At 38.0% G+C, this 19,492-nt stretch overlaps 1 protein-coding gene and 2 long non-coding RNA genes across 5 annotated transcripts; 2 read left to right on the plus strand and 1 right to left on the minus strand.

Annotated features, from left to right (window-relative positions):
* Nucleotides 1–1,463: 1,463 nt before the first annotated feature.
* LOC111803165 lies at nt 1,464–6,068 on the plus strand. Of its 2 annotated transcripts, none has more exons than XR_002816349.1 (3): nt 1,464–1,524; nt 1,623–1,886; nt 5,954–6,068. It is a non-coding gene; the product is annotated as an uncharacterized LOC111803165 (long non-coding RNA). The 2 variants fall into 2 exon arrangements; XR_002816348.1 differs by having other exon boundaries at nt 1,652–1,886.
* Nucleotides 3,933–7,982, minus strand: LOC111803163 (cytokinin dehydrogenase 1-like). The gene is made up of 5 exons (XM_023687450.1): nt 6,946–7,982; nt 6,035–6,162; nt 5,687–5,947; nt 5,330–5,592; nt 3,933–4,361 (listed from the first exon to the last, which is right to left on the minus strand). Exons 1-5 carry the CDS (start codon nt 7,595–7,597, stop codon nt 4,040–4,042), a joined length of 1,626 nt encoding a protein of 541 aa, XP_023543218.1. The 5' UTR covers nt 7,598–7,982; the 3' UTR covers nt 3,933–4,039.
* LOC111803164 lies at nt 7,015–9,728 on the plus strand. 2 transcript variants are annotated; one of them, XR_002816347.1, is made up of 5 exons: nt 7,015–7,143; nt 7,215–7,350; nt 7,430–7,515; nt 8,762–8,861; nt 9,420–9,728. It is a non-coding gene; the product is annotated as an uncharacterized LOC111803164 (long non-coding RNA). The 2 variants fall into 2 exon arrangements; XR_002816346.1 differs by having other exon boundaries at nt 8,762–9,728.
* Nucleotides 9,729–19,492: the final 9,764 nt, after the last annotated feature.

Here is a 19,492-nt window from a genome sequence, read left to right on the forward strand (position 1 = left end):
GAAATTTATCAAACACTAAACTCTTGCAATAAAAAAAATAAATAATAATAATAATAATTTTGAGGATAGAAATTAAATCTTTCGAATTTAAAATAGTAATTAGTGTTATAAACTCCAAAGCTATGCTCTAATTGACATAAATTTTTTTCTTCTTTTCTCGATAATCGAAGAAGTGGAGGCATATCGGTGAGCGGTGTGAGGAGTCACGATACAATTTGAGATATGGGTTAAGGTTTTTAGTTAAGTTGGGCCGAGAGTTTTTACTTTCTTTCGAATTTAACATGTGGGGTTCGAGATATTTAAACCATTAACTTTTTTGTCGAGAATATATGCTTGAGTCAGTTAACCTATGTTCAGGTCAACCGTTGGATCGAGAATTATAGTGTGTATGTATAGAGAGAAATAATAATAATAATAATAATATATATATATATATATATATATATATATATATATATATTTTTTTTTTTTTTGTATAAAATTAACTTTACAATTTTTACCTTCTTATATGCCAGCGTAGTTTTAGACTGTTACAAATGGTATCAGAGTGAGACACCGAACAAGGGGAACGAAGCATTCCTTAGGATGTTTGTAAGGGTGTAGAAATCAACAAACAATATCTCCTAGCGGTGGACTATCGTGAGCTAACGACAATACGTAATTGGTTAAGACGAACAAAATATTTGCTAGCAGTAGACTAAAGTAAGGGCTATTTAACCGGCCAAAACAGAAAATATCTGCTAGCAGTTGACTACCGTGAGAGCGGTTAAAACACAAATTTTCAATTTTATTTATGTTTTTAGAAATTAACTAATAATTCAAGCGTTTGACTAAACGTTATAATTTCTTTTAAACTATTTTAAACTTATTTTTTCGCTCATGTTTTATCGAAATATTTTCTCTCAAAACGTAATTCGAGGCTCCACATTACGTCGAAATCATTCACAAATTTCGATTTTCACACAGCTCATAACATAAAAATGTGTTAGATGAACACTACTCTCCACTGTGGTATGATATTGTAGTGAGCACAGGCTCTCACGACTTTGCTTTGGGCTTCCCCAACCGACCTCAAACCAATAAAGAGTATTATTTGATTATAAACCCATGACAATTCATTAAATTAGCCGATCGGGGACTTTCATCTCAGAGCCATTTGCAGTTTTACCATTTGAATTAGTTATAGTAAAATGAGTCGAAGCTCCTCGAAGGTATAGTAAAAAATGACTAAGACTCCAAAAGAAAAGGAGTCGAGCCTCGATTAAGGGGAGACGTACTTTGTTCGAGGGAAGGTGTCGGATGAAAGTCCGCTAATTTAGGGAATGATCATGAGTTTATAACGAAGGAATCCAAAAAACAAAGCCGCGAGAGTTAATGAAAGAGTGAAGGGTAAATTGGTAAATTTGTGATTTAGCTTAAATAAGAGTTAATGATTTCTAACGTATTCCTATTGCCTTAGATCACCAAAATTTACGTGGCGGGTGTAATCACTCTAGAGCTTCCTCTCCTGCAAGTGCGCAGAAGGTACCCTAATGTTTTTGCTCACTACGATAAGAATATTAATCTCATGATTTGCCTTATGAATTGAATTTGATTCTTTACCAAGAACTAACAATCTACAGTTTCATTCATCTTCAATCCAATCTTAAAGTGCGTATGAAAGTCGATTCCATTTTGAGGCCAAAATGCTCGCAAATTATGCTCTTCGATCATCTTATGGTATGAACTTCTTTATTAAAAATTGTTCATGACAGGGCTTCATTATTTTCCAGAGATGAACAGCATTGGATTCATGTTAACGACTAACGAGCTTTAAAGTGCGTATGAAAGTCGATTCCATTTTGAGGCCAAAATGTTCGCAAATTATGCTCTTCGATCATCTTATGGTTTGAACTTCTTTATTAAAAATTGTTCATGACAGAGCTTCATTATTTTCCAGAGATGAACAGCATTGGATTCATGTTAACGACTAACGAGCTTGCTGTGCGACTATGGCTTTTTAGAATTTTCCTTTTCTTTTTGTTTGAGATTGATGAGAAGTACATTAGGAATTTGAAGTTTGAAAACGAGATTGTTAGGAATGTGGTGATTGTGTTTGGAAAGCTTGGGGATGAATTCCAAATGTTGTGTTTCATATGTGAGAATTTGTAATAGTCCAAGCCCATCGCTGTCTAATATTGTCCTCTTTGGGCTTTCCTTCGCCGGTTTTCCCTCAAGGTTTTAAAATGCGTCTGCTAGGGAGAGGTCTCCACACCCTTATAAAGGATGTTTGCTCCCCTCCAACCGAGTTGGGATCTCACAATCCACCCCCACTCGGGACCCAGCGTCCTCGCTGGCACTCGTTCCCCTCTCCAATCAATGTGGGACCTCCCAACCATCTCCTTCGGGGCCTAGCGTCCTCGTTGGCACATAGCTCGGTGTCTGGTTCTGATACCATTTTTAACAACCCAAGCCCACCACTAGTAGATATTGTCTTTTTTGGACTTTCGCTTCTGGGTTTTCCTCAAAATTTTAAAATGTGTTTGCTAGGGAGAGGTTTCCACACCCTTATAAAGAATGCTTCGTTCCTATCTCCAATCGACGTAGGATCTCGCAGAATTACACTGTTGTTTATCTATGAGTATACAATTGTTAGGACTTGGCAATGAGATATCTATGTATTTGATGGTTAGAACAGACTTCATTTATTGGTCCCATGATTGCATATTAAGTGCATCTAGATCTACATGAGGTATGTAATGTGTAGCTAAAAAAACGCAAGTAATTATCTAGATAACTAAACGAAGAGTTTTTGGCAGACCAAACCCCCACCAATCTAAGATTTCTCGGGGTTGGATAAGTTAACAAATGTTGGTTTAAGTGTGGAGGATATTAGTTCTTTAAGAAGTGAGAAACATTGGTTTCTTTTAGTCATTTCTCTTTACGACCATCGCGACTCTTGTTCCCCCACCTTTATATCGTTCAACCGGGGTTATGGTTCATGTCGTTCGATGTAGAGAGGAAGGTGACATTTGTAAATCTGGACCTCCTTTAGGGTGGTGATACTTCTGAATCGTAGATATACTTTTTCTGCAATGCGTATGTAGATACACACAAGTGTAACATTGCACACATGTATAAGCAGAAGTTTTTTTTTTTTTTTNTTTTTTTTTTTTTTTTTTTTTTTTTTTTTTTCTTTCTTTCTAATATTAAACCAACTCAATGGTACATATAGCATATAAACATATGTATCTATACAGAAGAATACAGAAGGAGGATGACTACATTCTGTTAGATGAACACGACTCTTCACAATGGTATGATATTGTCCACTTTGAGCAAAAGCTCTCATGACTTTGCTTTGAGCTTCTCTAAAAGGCCCCGTACCAATGGAGAGAGTATTCTTTGTTTATAAACCCATGATCATTCCCTAAATTAGCCGATGTGGTTCTTTCATCATCCAACACCTCCCCTCGAACAAAGTGCGCCTCCCCTTAATCGAGGCTCGACTCCTTTGGAGTCTTAGTCATTTTTTACTGCCTTCAAGGAGGCTAGGAGGCTTGACTCCTTTTCTTTTGGAGTCCTTTGTTCGATATTTGAGGATTTATCGATCTATTGGCACGACTAAGTTTAGGGCATGGTTTTGATACCATGTTAGATGAACACGACTCTCCACAATGGTATGATATTGTCCATTTTGAGCATAAGCTCTCATGGCTTTGCTCTGGGCTTCCCTAAAAGGCCTCATACCAATGGAGAGAGTATTCTTTGTTTATAAACCCGTGATCATTCCCTAAATTAGCCGATGTGGTTCTTTCGTCATCCAACACATTCAACAGAGCAGTGTTTAAAAGTTTATAAGTCAATACGATATTTGTGTGTTTTGTTATGCTCTCAGAGTTCTCAAGAAAGCTCACCAGAATGACTTGTGCTATTTTTCTGATAATTGATAAGATCCCTAACAACATAATGTGATTTCTCATTAATTTACAGTTTTATCATCATAGCTTTCACATTCTTCAAGGAACTTGTTTATGTGTTGCTTATTCAAATACAACTATCATAAGAAGGGAATACCCTTTTGGAATATCCTCTGACCAGGAGCAAGAATTGCCAAAGGATCATACATAGATTTCCTCTGCAAGATAGTCTGCCACTTGGGCCCAAAGTGAGATCTCCATTCTTCTTGGGAGTTGTAGTGGGGGAGATATTGCTTAACACCAGGGAGGTACTCAATACAGTAATCCAAAATTCTTTGATTTTGTTCTAAAATGTGTTCTAACCCATCTGTTCCTATGGAAGATGGAACTGCAGAAGGTAAGAACGCCACCAAGTAGAAAATATCTTCATCTGGCGTGACGAACGATGTTTTATTATTCCACCTGAACGAATGAAAGTTGATGAAGAATGAGAATAAGGACATAGGGATGTTGAAGATTATTGGGAGTGAGTCCCACGTTGGTTAATTTAGTGGAAGATCATGGGTTTATAAGTGAGGAATACTATCTCCATTGGTATGACCTTTTGGGGAAGCCCGAAGTAAAGCCATGAGAGCTTATGCTCAAAGTGGACAATATCATACCATTGTGGAGAGTCGTGTTCGTCTAACATGGTATCAGAGCCATGCCCTAAACTTAGTCGTGCCAATAGATTGGTAAATCCTCAAATATCGAACAAAGGACTCCAAAAGAAAAGGAGTCAAACCTCCTTGAAGGCAGTAAAAAATGACTAAGACTCCAAAGGAGTCGAGCCTCGATTAAGGGGAGGCGCACTTTGTTCGAGGGGAGGTGTTGGATGATGAAAGTCCCACATCGGCTAATTTAGGGAATGATCATGAGTTTATAAACAAAGAATACTCTCTCCATTGGAGTGAGGTCTTTTGGGGAAGCCCAAGCAAAGCCATAAGAGTTTATGCCCAAAGTGGACAATATCATACCATTGTGGAGAGTCGTGTTCGTCTAACATGATATCAGAGCCATGCCCTAAACTTAGTTGTGCCAATAAATTGGTAAATTCTCAAATATCGAACAAAGGACTCCAAAAGAAAAGGAGTCAAGCCTCCTCGAAGGCAGTAAAAAATGAATAAGACTCTAAAGGAATCGAGTCTCGATTAAAGGGAAGCGCACTTTGTTCGAGGGAGGTGTTGGATGATGAAAGTCCCACATCAACTAATTTAGGGAATGATCATGGGTTTATAAACAAAGAATACTCTCTCCATTGGTATGAGGCCTTTTAGGGAAGCCCAAAGCAAAGCCATGAGAGCTTATGCTCAAAGTGGACAACATCATACCATTGTGGAGAGTCGTGATTCCTAACAAGGGATATAACGAGCAAGTCATGAGATAATTACTTGGATTTGTTAACTGGGTAGATTATGATAGGACCATTGCTAGTATCCTTGAGAATTTTTCCAAACACTTCTTGAGCAAAATCATGTATTTGGCTTCTGGGAATCAGTAGATTTAGCCATGGATGAGGAATTTCCCATAAACCTTTTGCTCGTAGCTTGTTCTCTGAAACGTGTACACGGTCCAGGAAATCGACGTAAGTAACTTCTGATGTGAAGAGAGTTGATGGAATATAGCTCAATCCTGTCAATAACCTTTCAACTTTCTGCATTATAAGAAAGAGAAGTTAACATATGGGATTGCTTTTGTTGTTTGTTGTTTTTTGTTCTTAGATGGTATGATTTCTGATAACTCCTCACCTTGTTCATGAAGTCAATTTCATCTAGGTTGAAGTACTTGGCTATTTCCAAGCAGTAGAAAATTTTTCCATCTGAATTGAATTTGCTAGCTTGTAGTGGTTCTTTGGGATTAAAGGAAGATCTCCAGTTATTTAGGAGACCAGTTCTGTTTATAACTACAAATCCTTCAATATAATCAAATTGATCCATGGATGATATCAGATACTCTTGGTCTCTTGTAAATTTGGAGAAGTCTGAGTACAACATTCTTATCCATTTTACCTGTAGAAAATGATGAGTTGTGTATCAAACGAAGCATCACTTGAAAATTTCGGTACCTCGGCGTAACAAAACGGTATATGCTCTTACCATTTTTGGTGCCTTTTCCAAAGAAATTCTTGCCCTTGTTATGATGCCAAACTGTCCAAGTCCGCCAAGAACAGCATGGAAAAGCTCTGCATTTTGATTCTCTGAACAGGCAACCACCTCTCCTTTTCCTGCAAAGGTTTCAGACATCAGGTTTTACAGCTTTTATGTCAAAAAGCCTCGAAATGCATTTAATTGCAGCAATACTCTTAAACGTTTTATTAAGAAGAGCATGTTAGGAATCACGACTCTCCACAACGGTATGATATTGTCCACTTTGAGCATAAGCTCTCGTGGCTTTGCTTTGGGCTTCCCCAAAATGCCTCATACCAATGAAGATAGTATTCCTCACTTATAAACCCATGATCTTCCACTAAATTAACCAATGTGGGACTCAGTCCCGATAATCCTCAACAATCCTCCCCTCGAACAAAGTACACTATAAGCCTCAAGGGCCTCCCCTTAATCGAGACTCGACTCCTTTCTCTGGAGCCCTCGAACAAAGGTATACCCTTTGTTCGACACTTTAGTCACTTTTAACTACACCTTCTAGGCTCACAATTCTTTGTTCGATATTTGAGGATTCTATTGACATGGTTAAGTTTAGGGCATGACTTTGATACCATGTTAGTAATCACGACTCTCTACAATGGTATGATATTGTCCACTTTGAGCATAAACTCTCATGGCTTTGCTTTGGGCTTCCCCAAAAGGCCTCATACCAATGGAGATAATATTCCTCACTTATAAACCCATGATCTTCCACTAAATTAACCAACGTGGGACTCACTCCCAATAATCCTCAACACATCATGCCAGGAAAAAAAAGTTGCTTCTTTGTGGAATGACAAGTGATATTACATGATATGTTGTAATATCAAGTGACACTGTTCTGATGAACAGTATGGAGGTACCTGTTACAACTTCCAGCTGATAAACGTTGCTGATCTGGGGTCCATGCCTGAAAGCCTGCCCACTAATGCCAGCATTTGACAAGGTGCCTCCAACAGTAAGATGCAGGTAATCAGTCCAAGATTTTGGTGCCAGCCCCAGTTTAAGAGTTTCATGCAGGATATTTATCCACAGCTCTCCAGCTGAAACATCCACATAAGGTAAAGCCCCTGCATTTATTTTCATTTCTGGCCCTTGAAATGATTCCATACTGATAACTACACCATTATAGGCTTGAGCTTGACCTTGGATGGAATGTCCATGGCCTCTAGCTGCAACGGTCAACTCCGACACGTATCCCATTCTGAAAATATGGTTTATCGTGCGCGATATATCGGAGACGGAGCTTGGATGTAACACAGCTAACGGTAGTAAATGGTATCTTTTTCCAAAATCTGTTGCTGCTTGATGATTATTTTCAAAGCTGAGGTATCCATCCAATTCCAGTGTTTGCAGGGCATACGTTGATATATCAGAGGAACCAAAATGAGGTGGAATGATTGAGGCTGCATATAGGTGGTTCCTGCTGTCAGGTATGCAACTGATATATAGAATTATGTATAACTTGAGAACAATAATGCTTTTTTTGATGAAGCCAGATGTTGGTACCCTCATCTTTCCTTGAGAGAGAGAGAGAGAGAGAGAGCTAAGGGAGAGGTACAGAGGAGCCTAAGGGATGGAGTGGAATGAAAGGGAATTTAAAGAAGTTCTTGGGCGGCATAGTCAAACACTTGGTTAGTGGTACTTTCTGGAAATAGTTCTCAACCAAATTTTTCTTGAAACAGAATTCACCTTGACCATTAATTGTGGAAGGTGCAGGGTGGTGTTTGTTACTACTTGAAGCAAATATTTTATGTTATGCTATTACCAATCACGGCCTAAATTCACTGTTTGTCTTCTTTACACGTTGAATGCGACTGCAAACTACTGGAATTGTGAGATCCCATATCGGTTGGGGAGGAGAACGAAACACCCTTTATGAGGGTGTGGAAACCTCTCCCTAGCAATACGCGTTTTAAAAACCTGGAGGGGAAGGACGGAAGGGAAAACTCAAAGAGGACAATATCTGCTAGTGGTGGGCTTAAGTTGTTACGAATGGTATTAGAGTCGGACACTGAGCAATTTGTCAACGAGGAGGCTGAGCCTTGAAAGAGGGTGGACATGAGGTGGTGTGCTAGCAAGGATGTTGGATTTCGAAGGGGGGTGGATTTGGAGGGTCCCACATCAGTTGGGGAGGAGAACGAAACATCTTTTATAAGGGTATGGAAATCTCTCCCTAGCAGATGCGTTTTAAAAACCTTGATGGGAAGTCCGAAAGAGAAAGCCCAAAGAGGACAATATCTGCTAGCGGTGGGTTTAAGTTGTTACCAATGGTATCAGAGCCAAACACTGGGCGATGTACCAGCGAGGAGGTTGAGTGTCGAAAGGGGTGGACACGAGACGGTGTGCCAGCAAGGACGCTGGACCCCGAGGGGGAGGGGTGTATTTGGGGGTTCCACATCGATTGGAGAGATGAACGAGTGCCAATGAGGACGCTGGGCCCTGAAATGAGGTGGATTGTGGAATCCCACATCGGTTGGGAAGGAGAACGAAACACTCTTTATAAGGGTCTGGAAACCTCTCTCGAGCAGACGCGTTTTAAAAACCTTGAGGGAAAGCCCAAAGAAAACAATATCCGCTAGTGGTGGACTTGGGCCGTTACACTAATTGGCTGAATTTTGACAGTTTGTCTGCTATATACATATATTGTACAATCTGAACTCAATTTCCCTACTGCAGAGTGAATGGCGGGCTGGCCCCTACTAAGTTTCATGCTTCTTCAAGCTGAGTGTCTGGGGAGTCAGATTACTGGGACCCACTCCAGTTTTTCTTCATAAGAGTATACATTATGTTTTGACAGCCCTCACCAACGTGTTATACATTTATTCTGCATAATTTCCATGAAGTTTTTACATATTCATCATGATCTTTGCATATATGATCATCAATTTTTGTCTAAAATTTACATTGACATGTGAATTCTGGTCAAGACGTCTTACGAACTCCGATTCCGATTTTTTGTAACGTTGTATAATCAAGATTCGTACCGATGCACATGAACTAGCTCAATCCGTCACAGTTCTTAAGAAAAGTAAACAGAATAAGCATGATGATGAATATGTTGAATGCTGACAAACAAACATTTTCGAAAGCTTCATACGTTGATTTTTACTACTGTTCCTAAGTCTCTCGATTCAATGTCATTTCAAATAGTGATTCGATTAGAGTGAAGTTGTTTAAGTTAGAGGTGCATTTAATGATTTAGATTATAATTTTCAAAAGTGCCCTTCAAGGCAGGACCACCAAGTGAAATTGCGTTCAAATTCAACTGCATCTAGACTTTGATTTTATGTTTTCTTTGACTCAATGAGTGACAGAAGTTTGTTTTTGGGTGCAGAAGAACAAGTGTTTGAAAGAGAAAGATGAAAGGTATGTCTACATATACACTTGAGTTCATAGCATCAGCATCAGCAAGAACAAGGCTTTTGGTCAGTCCAATATACAAAAAGAAAGCTAAATTTATTTCCATGTGATAATTCATTATCTTTTTTTTGTGGATTTAAAAGGTATATGGCTTCATTGTCAAACTTGTAATGGAGGTTATGAGAGAGAGAGGGATTGTTTAGGGGTGGGGCCATGGACATGTGATCTTCATAAGGGCGTGTAGTGGCCCAAGAAAAGGAAGATAAAGAAAGATTTGAAAAGAGAGGAACAAGAGGCTTAGAAAAAGGACTTTAGGGTATGTATAACCGTCCAAGTCCACTGTTACCAGATATTGTCTTTTGGGCTTTTCTTTTCGGGCTTCCCTTTAAGATTTTAAAACGTGTCTGCTAGGAAGAGGTTTCCACGCCCTTATAAAGAATGTTTCGTTCCTTTCTCCAACGGATGTGGGATCTCACAATTTTGTGTTTGGTTCCGAAGCCCACCGCTAACAGATATTGTCTTTTTTGGGCTTTCCCTTTCGGGCTTCCTTTCAAAGTTTTAAAACGGGTCTGCTAAGGAGAGGTTTCTACATCCTTATAAAGAATGCTTCGTTCCTCTCTCCAATTGATGTGTGATCTCACAATTTTGTGTTTGGTGCCCAAACCCATTGTTAGCCGATATTGTCTTTTTTGGGCTTCCCCTCAAGATTTAAAATGAGTATGCTAAGAAGAGGTTTCCATACCCTTGTAAAAAATGCTTCGTTCCCCTCACTAACCGATGTGGGATCTCACAAATTTTTGTTTGGTGCTCAAGCCCACGGACATATATTGTCTTCTTTGGGTTTTCCTTTTCAGGCTTCCCCTCATGGTCTTAAATCGTGTCTGCTAGAGAGAGGTTTCCACACCCTTATAAAAAATGCATCATTCCTCTCTCCAATCGACGTGAAATCTCATAAATTTGTGTTTGGTGCTCAAGCCCACTACTGACAGATATTGTCTTATTTGGGTTTTCCTGTTCAGGCTTCTCCTCAAGGTCTTGAATTGTGTATGCTAGGGAGAGGTTTCTACACCCTTATAAAGAATGCTTCGTTCCCTTCTCTAACCGACGTGGGATCTCACAATTTTGTGTTTGGTGTCTAAGCCCACCGCTAGCAGATATTGTCTTCTTTGGGCTTTCCCTTCTNAAAAAAAAAAAAAAAAAAAAAAAAAAAAAAAAAAAAAAAAAAAAAAAAAAAAAAAAAAAAAAAAAAAAGCACAACCGATGTGGGATCTCACAAATTTGTGTTTAGTGTCCAAACCCACCGCTAGCCGATATTATCTTCTTTGGACTTTCCCTACCGAACTTCCCCTCAAGATTTTAAGACAGAGAGAGTTTCCAGTTCCCCTCTCTAACCGATATGAGATCTCACAATTTATCAAATTGGTGGGGGAGTGTGANAAAAAAAAAAAAAAAAAAAAAAAAAAAAAAAAAAAAAAAAAAAAAAAAAAAAAAAAATCAGTTGCCCCAACATTGTTCTTTTGTATGGAAAGTTGGACTCTTGGCCCACGAGGGTGGTTGAGTTACTAGAGAACTCCTCAAAATGGTTGCTTTTTGTAACCATCATGCGAGTGTCTACAATTATCTTTCAACCTTACCATCACCATTTAAAACACAAGGAAGTGCATATTAAAATCGTTTTGGAATTCTTTGAAAAGTAGTTCTTAAAACCAATATGATTGAGTGATTTATTAAGGTGGATAGAACGATTTGAATCGTTCTACGTAATAATCAAAACAATACTGTTTCTGTCTAGTTTACAAGCCTCTGTGTGATGACAATTTCGTTTCTAGTTTCGTTCTTGAAAGGTGTACTCGTATTCTTACCGTTTCTTTACTATCGTTTTCATCTCTGTTCAAGATTTTTTTTTTTTTAATTCTTAGTCAATTTTGAAGTTTTTTTTAGGAAGTCAGGCTTTCCCCCATTACAGAAAATTCTATATTGTTGTGGTCAATAGGAGTCTAGGTTGTACCGAAGTCCTAGTGGGCCTGATGATTCTCTTAGTTTGTATCCGAATTTTCTTTTACTAGAGCATACCTACCTAAAAAAGCCCTCTTTTATGTTAAGGGCACCGATGAAACGGTCAACTAATCTCACCACTAAGATGTCAAGTTTCTTATCTTTCAATTGACACGCTTGATAGAGATATGGCTCCGACTTCTGCCTTTATCAAACTATTATGATATCCCCATCTTAACAACCTCGACACGAAGGAGTAGCTTCTCAAACTTCACTACGACCAATTTGTATTGTTTTTCAAATCGATTTATGATAGATAATGAAGTCTATAAGTCGAAATAGCATTTATAAGCTTGGTTTTCTAAAGGTAAAAATCAAATAGTTACGAAACAGCGGATCTAAACTTTTAAAGATTCATATGCCCAAAGCTACTGTTAGTAGATATTATCTGTTTTAGCTCGTTACATATCGTCTTCAATCTCACTATAACGACCCAAGCCCACTGCTAGCCGATAATGTTCTCTTCAGGTTTTTCCCCTTCGAGCTTCTCCTCAAGGTTTTTAAAACGCTTTTCTTAAGGAGAGATTTCTATACCCTTATATAAAGAATGTTTCGTTCTCCTCTCCCACCAATGTGAGATCTCACAAAACACCTCTACTTGGGGCCTTGCGTCTTTGCTAGCACTCATTCTCTTCTCCCATCGATGTGAGACCCCCAATCCATTCCCTTCGGGGCCCAGCGTCCTTGCTAGCACATCGTCTCATGTCCATCCCCTTCGAGACTCAACCTCCTTGCTGGCACATCACCCGGTGTCTAGCTCTGATACCATTTGTAACAGCCCAAGCCCACTGGTGGCAGATATTGTCCTCTTTGAGTTTTTTCCTTTTCGGTTTCCCCTCAAGGGTTTTAAAACACGTCTACTAGGGAGAGGTTTCCACACCCTTATAAGGAACGCTTTGTTCCTGAGATCTCACAAAAACAAAGTGTCAGCACACAAACATCCCTCGAAGTCTCGAGATTATTTAGCAAACAATTCAATACTTAACAAAGAGAAGACACAAAACGTAACAGTATTCAACGACTTTGAAAAGCATGTCAACTTAATCCCGCACTACTGATATCTCAAATTCAACTCGGGATAAAAAAAACCCTAATTTCTTTTTCGAAAAAGCACCTAGAGAAGAATGTTTGGTACCCACATGTGAAAAGCCAATCTTGTCACCAAAATTTCCCATGGCAAGCTCTCCATTTAGTTTGTGGTGTTAGCAAGTAGGGGCCTGTTTGTGTGTACTTTGAAGAGAAGAACACCCATAAAGCATAAAAAGCTTTAAAAGTTATGAAAAGAAAGTGGGCAAAGAGATGAGAGTTTGAATGGCAAAAACACACTAAAAAAGCAATATTTACAACACCTAATTGGCTATGGTGTCCAATAAGCTTCTATTTGGGAGAGTATCAAACACATAGCTTTTGGTTATTGGGGAACCTTATGAACATCACTTTGAATATCATGTGTTGCTTAAGAGATACCTTTTCTTCTTCTTTTTTGATATCTATTTCATATGGGACTTTGTTGTTTCAAATATTGGGATCAATGACACAATCTTCTTCCAAAATTCAACCCAAAAAAAGGGTCAAATCTCTATGAAAAGTAGAGGCCATGAAGAAAGAATTAGGGTTTATCTTTTCACTCTCTAGAATCTTCAATGCCCACAACCTAAAACAACTCCTACAAACAATTCTTTTTTCATAAATGGAAAGTTTCTTCCTCTATAGTTTATACCAAATTGGATAAAACGGTATTTATACGCACATGGTCCGGGTTGGGTTGAGTTGGGTTGGGAGATTTTTTTGACCAACCCAACTTCGGGTTGGTTGGATTGGTAACCCACCCGACCCGAAAATTTTCATAACCCAACTCAACCCTCTGTTTTCCGGTTGGGTTCTCCGGTTGCTAACTTTTTTTAAATTTTTATTTATTTATTCACCATTTACAATTATTCGATATAATTTTAGATAAAAAATATTAAAAATTTCCAAATAAATACAAATCAATCTATAATTATTAAAAAAACAACAAATTTATGATAAAAAAAATTATTTAACTGCAAGAAAATATAAGGATTTCGGCTTGAGTCAAACCCAAGCATGGAGTATTCTAGTAAACCTGGATTACCACTTTGATAGATCTTTACATACAACAAAGTTCTCAATGTTATTTATAAGTTTTATTTGGTTTCGGTTCAACTCGAGTTTTTTATCCTATAAACCGAAAATCGAATCGAGTCACTTCGGGTTCAGAAAAAATAACCCAACCCAACCAAAAGACTAATACAACCCAACCCAACCCAACCCAACCCCTAAAATTCGGGTTGGGTTGGTCCGGTTGTCAGGTTAGATGTACACTCCTAATTTATGCGTCAGTCGGATCAGTTCGAGACAATTTTTAGATTTAACCCAATTGTTCTGGTCGTAAATTTTTTCGATACAAACAATTCTTGTTAAATAATGAATCTAACCGAACTGTAAATTTTTTGGGTTGGGTTGGTTCGAGTTGTTCAAGTCATTTATTCAGTATTTTGTTTTTGATAAAAATAAAATGTTAATTTGTAAAATATATATTTATTTATTTTTGAACCACTCATTTTCAATATATATTTTGAAAAATTATCTTCCAAGTAGTTAATTATTTTAAGAGTGGTTGGAGAATAAAAAATAAAAAATAAGTATGAAATTCTGTAAAAATAAAATAAATATATGTATATATAATTGTATCGTAAACAACCATGTATATTTGAAAATTAATAATAAATTCAGATTAGTTCTGTTCAACCCAATTTAGTTTGAACTTTTTGGTAGAAACGGAATGATCCCTTGGCTCGGGCAAGAAAAGGAAAAGGTAGTCGTACTCTTACCTTTTCGGTCGGACGATAGGAAAGTTTGAGCTGAAAGATTGAATCACACCGGGTAAGAAAGGCAGGCTTAGCAGGTTTCTCCAAACATATAAACAAAAAGAGGAAGCAACCGGTCCTGAAGAGGATACTGATACGCATACATTCTCGCATGGAAGAACCTAGCTGAACCGGATCAAGGATCCTAACCGAGTCCGACTAACCTTCTTTGGCTGGCCCCCACCCCTTGTAACGAGGTCAATCCGTACGTGCTTTTTTCTTTCGTTTAGCGAGATAGCTTACCAGCTCTTTCAGCTCATAGCAACAGTATGAAAAGCGGAATCCTACGGGAATTAATGAACCAACCCAACATAAAGTTTTCATTTATTTGAACCTAACTAACTTAAATAAGTTCATCATCGAACCAAATTGTATGAGTTAAGTTGGTTGGTTAGATTTTTTGGGTTATCGAGCTTTTTAAACACTCTTAAATTGAACCCATAAATGTTTTCTTGTTCAACGAAGCCTTTGTTTATTCAAGTTTTAGAGTATCCCAATTGGTAAAAGACGCATACTTTCAACTAAGAGGTTCAAATCCTTTCTTACCGTATGTAAGAGTCCAATCTCACTACTAGCAAATATTGTTCGTTTTGGCCTGTTATTTATCGTCGTTAGTCTTATAGTTCCAAACACTTATAAGGAATGTTTCGTTCCCACTCTCCAACCGACGTGGGATCTCACAACTCACCTCCCTTGAGGCCAAATGTCGTCCGTTTTGGTCCATTACTTATCGCCGTGAGTCTTATAGTTCCAAACAGGCCCATTACTTATGACCGTTAGTCCTACAGTTCCAAACAGGCCCATTACTTATCGCCGTCATTCTTACAGTTCCAAACACTTACAAGAATGTTTCGTTCCACTCTCCAACCAATGTGGGATCTCACAACTCACCCCCTTTGGGGCCCAATGTCATCCATTTTGGCCCATTACTTATCGTCGTCAGTCTTACAATTTCAAACACTTATAAGGAATGTTTCGTTTCACTCTTCAACCGACGTGGGATCTCACAACTCACCCCCTTTGGGGCCCAATGTCGTCCGTTATGGTCCATTACTTATCGTCGTCAGTCTTATAGTTCCAAACAGGCCCATTACTTATCACCGTGAGTCTTACAGTTCCAAACAGGCCCATTTACTTATCATCGTCAGTCTTACAGTTCCAAACAGGCCCATTACTTATCACCGTCATTCTTACAGTTCCAAACACTTACAAGAATGTTTCGTTCCACTCTCCAACCAATGTGGGATCTCACAACTCACCCCCTTTGGGGCCCAATGTCATCCATTTTGGCCCATTACTTATCGTCGTCAGTCTTACATTTTGAAACACTTATAAGGAATGTTTCGTTCCACTCTCCAACCGACGTGGGATCTTACAACTCACTTCCCTTGGGGCCCAACGTCGTCGCTGGGCTCTGATACTATTATAACAACTCTAAGCTTTAAATCCCTTGTTCAAAACCCTAGATCCCCTACCCACCAATCATAAAATCCTTTCATAAATACTGTATTGGCCCATCACAAATTCACCTATTCCCCTATTGGTTCTCTCTCATATTCACATTATTTTATTTTAGAATGAAAAGAAAAAAATATATATCAAATTTTACCTCTAAACTCGTTTTACTTTGAAACTACTAGATTTCACATCGGTTGGAGATGGAAACAGAACATTTCTTAGAAGGGTGTGATAATCTCTTCCTAACATACGCGTTTTAAAACCGTGAGGTTGATGACGATACGTAACGAACCAAAGTGGACGATAACGGTTATTGGTGGGATTGAACTATTACAAATGATATCAGAGCTAGACACCGAACGATGTGCCATCAAGGACACTGAACCTCCAAGGAGGGTGGATTATGAGATCCCACATTGGTTAGAGAGGGGAACAAAACATTCCTTATAAGGATGTGGAAACCTCTCCCTAACCAAATGCGTTTTAAAATCGTGAGGTTGACGGCGATACGTAACGGGCCAAAGCAGACAATATCGGTTAGCAGTGGGATTGGACTATTACAAATGATATCAGAGCCGGACACGGAACGATGTGCCATCAAAGACTCTGAACCTCCAAGGAGGGTGGAGTATGAGATCCCACATTGGTTAGGGGGGAACAAAATATTCCTTATAAGGGTGTGGAAACCTCTCCCGAACATACGTGTCCGGAACGATGTGCCATCAAAGACTCTGAACCTCCAAGGAGGGTGGAGTATGAGATCCCACATTGGTTAGGGGGGAACAAAATATTCCTTATAACGGTGTAGAAACCTCTCCCGAACATACGTGTCCGGAACGATGTGCCATCAAAGACTCTGAACCTCCAAGGAGGGTGGAGTATGAGATCCCACATTGGTTAGGGGGGAACAAAATATTCCTTATAAGGGTGTGGAAACCTCTCCCGAACATACGTGTCCGGAACGATGTGCCTTCAAAGACTCTGAACCTCCAAGGAGGGTGGAGTATGAGATCCCACATTGGTTAGGGGGGAACAAAATATTCCTTATAAGGGTGTGGAAACCTCTCCCGAACATACGCGTTTTGAAACTGTGAGGCCGACAGCGATACGTAACGAGCTAAAACGAAAAATATCTGTTAATGGTATATTTTTGATGTGTGGCTGAATATTTTGTTTTTGCTTTTAAAGCAACAAAATGACTTATATGACTAATATTTTCTTAAATATGTGAAAAGTGTTAGACATGTCTGATCTTCTTTAGGGCAAGTGGGAGGACATGTTAGGTACAGAGCATGCTGTAGAACACATGTCTCCCAGTTTCCGTGCAAGTGGGTGATTATTGGGATTTATGTTATAAAACCGGGTAATTAATTAATTATTTTTTAATAATAGTTTTATTATTTTATTTACAATTTAATATTATCTATTGTATGAAAACACAATGTTATTAACGTAATTTTGAACACTATGTATTTGACATACAAGAGGATCATGTCTATAGTATATGGATAAGGTTGGGTGTTTTTCCTGGTAACACTACTTATACGACCCACTTTGTAATCGTTACAAATAATTTGATCCAAATCGTTCATGTGTAGACATGTGAGTGAGATAAATTAATATTTCATATAATAATCATATGCTACTCGATCTTAATCCCAAGTGAGTTATGAACTCCTGCATATGAGGACGTCTTTTAATTTGCATGGGTGAGAATGACTCTTGATGACTCAATATGCCACCATTTTTGGGAGTTGATAACATAATATCGGAGATGGAATTCACTTCTTTTCATATAAAGAAAGTAGATGAATTGTTCTCTGAAGTACTTCTTTCAAGACTTGAACAATGGGGCTTCACTCTCTCATTGGCTCGAGAGGGACTTTGTTTATGATTGGATTATAAACAAATTGTTCATTAGAAAAACAGACTATTAACGTAGCTATAATTATGAACAAGTCGTGAATGATTGACTTGCTTGTAATGATTATATCAATGGACATAACTTGTCCTACATTGTATACAAGTGCAAATGTAGGTTTACTGTGAAGTGACGTAGAGTTAATGAATGAAAATTGATTAATTAAAGAGTTTAATTAATTAATTTATTATTGGAGATTATAATAGGTAGGTCCATACGGTCCTTTGCTAGCTCAAACAACAAAGTTCAATTTAATTGATTTTTTTTTTTGAAATGTTCCGATTAATATTTAATATATTTAATATATTAAATATGAAGGAGAAAATATATTTAATTTGAAATGTTGAAAATTAATATTTTATGGTAGATATATTAAATAATTGAGAAAAATATATTTAATTTAAAGTATTCAAATTAATATTTAATATATTAGATATATTAAAGGAGAAAAATATATTTATTGTATTTGACATGTTCTTACTCTCGTGTTTATTACTTTCTTTTAATTTTTAATAAAATCAAAACGGTTCTCAATTGTTATGAAAAACTAGTGATTTGATCTAAAATCTTGTTAAAGAACGAGATCTAAATCATAGAAGAATCCCGAAAATGATAAGAATTAACTCGAGGGAAAGTTTTGGAATGAATTACCTTGGTGATCAAGATAAAAAATTAAAAAAAAAAAAAACTCGTTTATGAACTCGTGATTCAAATCAATCCACAAAATAGTTTGATTAAGACTACTTGAATGACTCTAGCATGCAAATCTAAACACAAAAAATGCACCGAACAAGCTCATAGAATCATAATATGCAATTTTCATTATGATATCTAAAATCTCCGACCAAAACAATAACTTGAATGACTACTTATAGCTTTGAAAATAAACCTTATAATAACCCATGATTAATTGGAATGTTGTAACTTTCATGTACGTAGTACTTAAAATATACAATAAAACCTTCTTAAATCTAAATTATCTATGACATGATTAAGACACCTTGTTTCGTATCACCAATACTTTCGCTATATGGATGAAGAGTTCATTCCCTTCACTATCGAGGATCGGCCATATGTTAATCATATCATCTGGGGATCCTGGTTATCCATCCATCAGGGTTCTATCGTGGCATGAACCCTCTTGTGTCCATGCACAACCATTTACAAACTTTGTACGGGATAGCGGGTGTATATACCAATCTCTGTCACATGGGCTGGGGTGCAATGTCGGCACACCAGTGTTGGTTGACACTATTCTCGAAAAATTAATTTCATTGTAACGCTCACCCACATCGTGACACACATATGTACCACATGGTAGGCTACTTAGGCCACAAGCTACAAGGGTAGTGGAGAGGTAACACCTTTCATCCCCCTATAGATTTCGAGATATTTCTAATCTTTCTAGAGTAAACATGATTTTGGTGAGCGGTCATACGACTCCGTGGAGCATTTTTTTGAGTGTCCGATTAATACCAAATTTTTCGAGCTTTCATCTCTCATGTAGTCGGACTTTAACTCTAGAGTCGCATCAAAACTCATATCGAAATCCTGACTTCTGAGGTTATTGTCTAGGGCCCTACCCAGCCTTCTCTGAGCTTGTTTGCGGCACTTATATCGCCTCATTCTCTCCGACCTTACTTATGCCACAACTTGGTTTTAATGCACACTCTTCTTGGTATGGATGATGCATTTTCCTCTTCAATCGCATTATGACACTTATCT

Source organism: Cucurbita pepo, chromosome LG10 (assembly GCF_002806865.2).
Source record: "Cucurbita pepo subsp. pepo cultivar mu-cu-16 chromosome LG10, ASM280686v2, whole genome shotgun sequence".
NCBI lineage: Eukaryota > Viridiplantae > Streptophyta > Magnoliopsida > Cucurbitales > Cucurbitaceae > Cucurbita > Cucurbita pepo.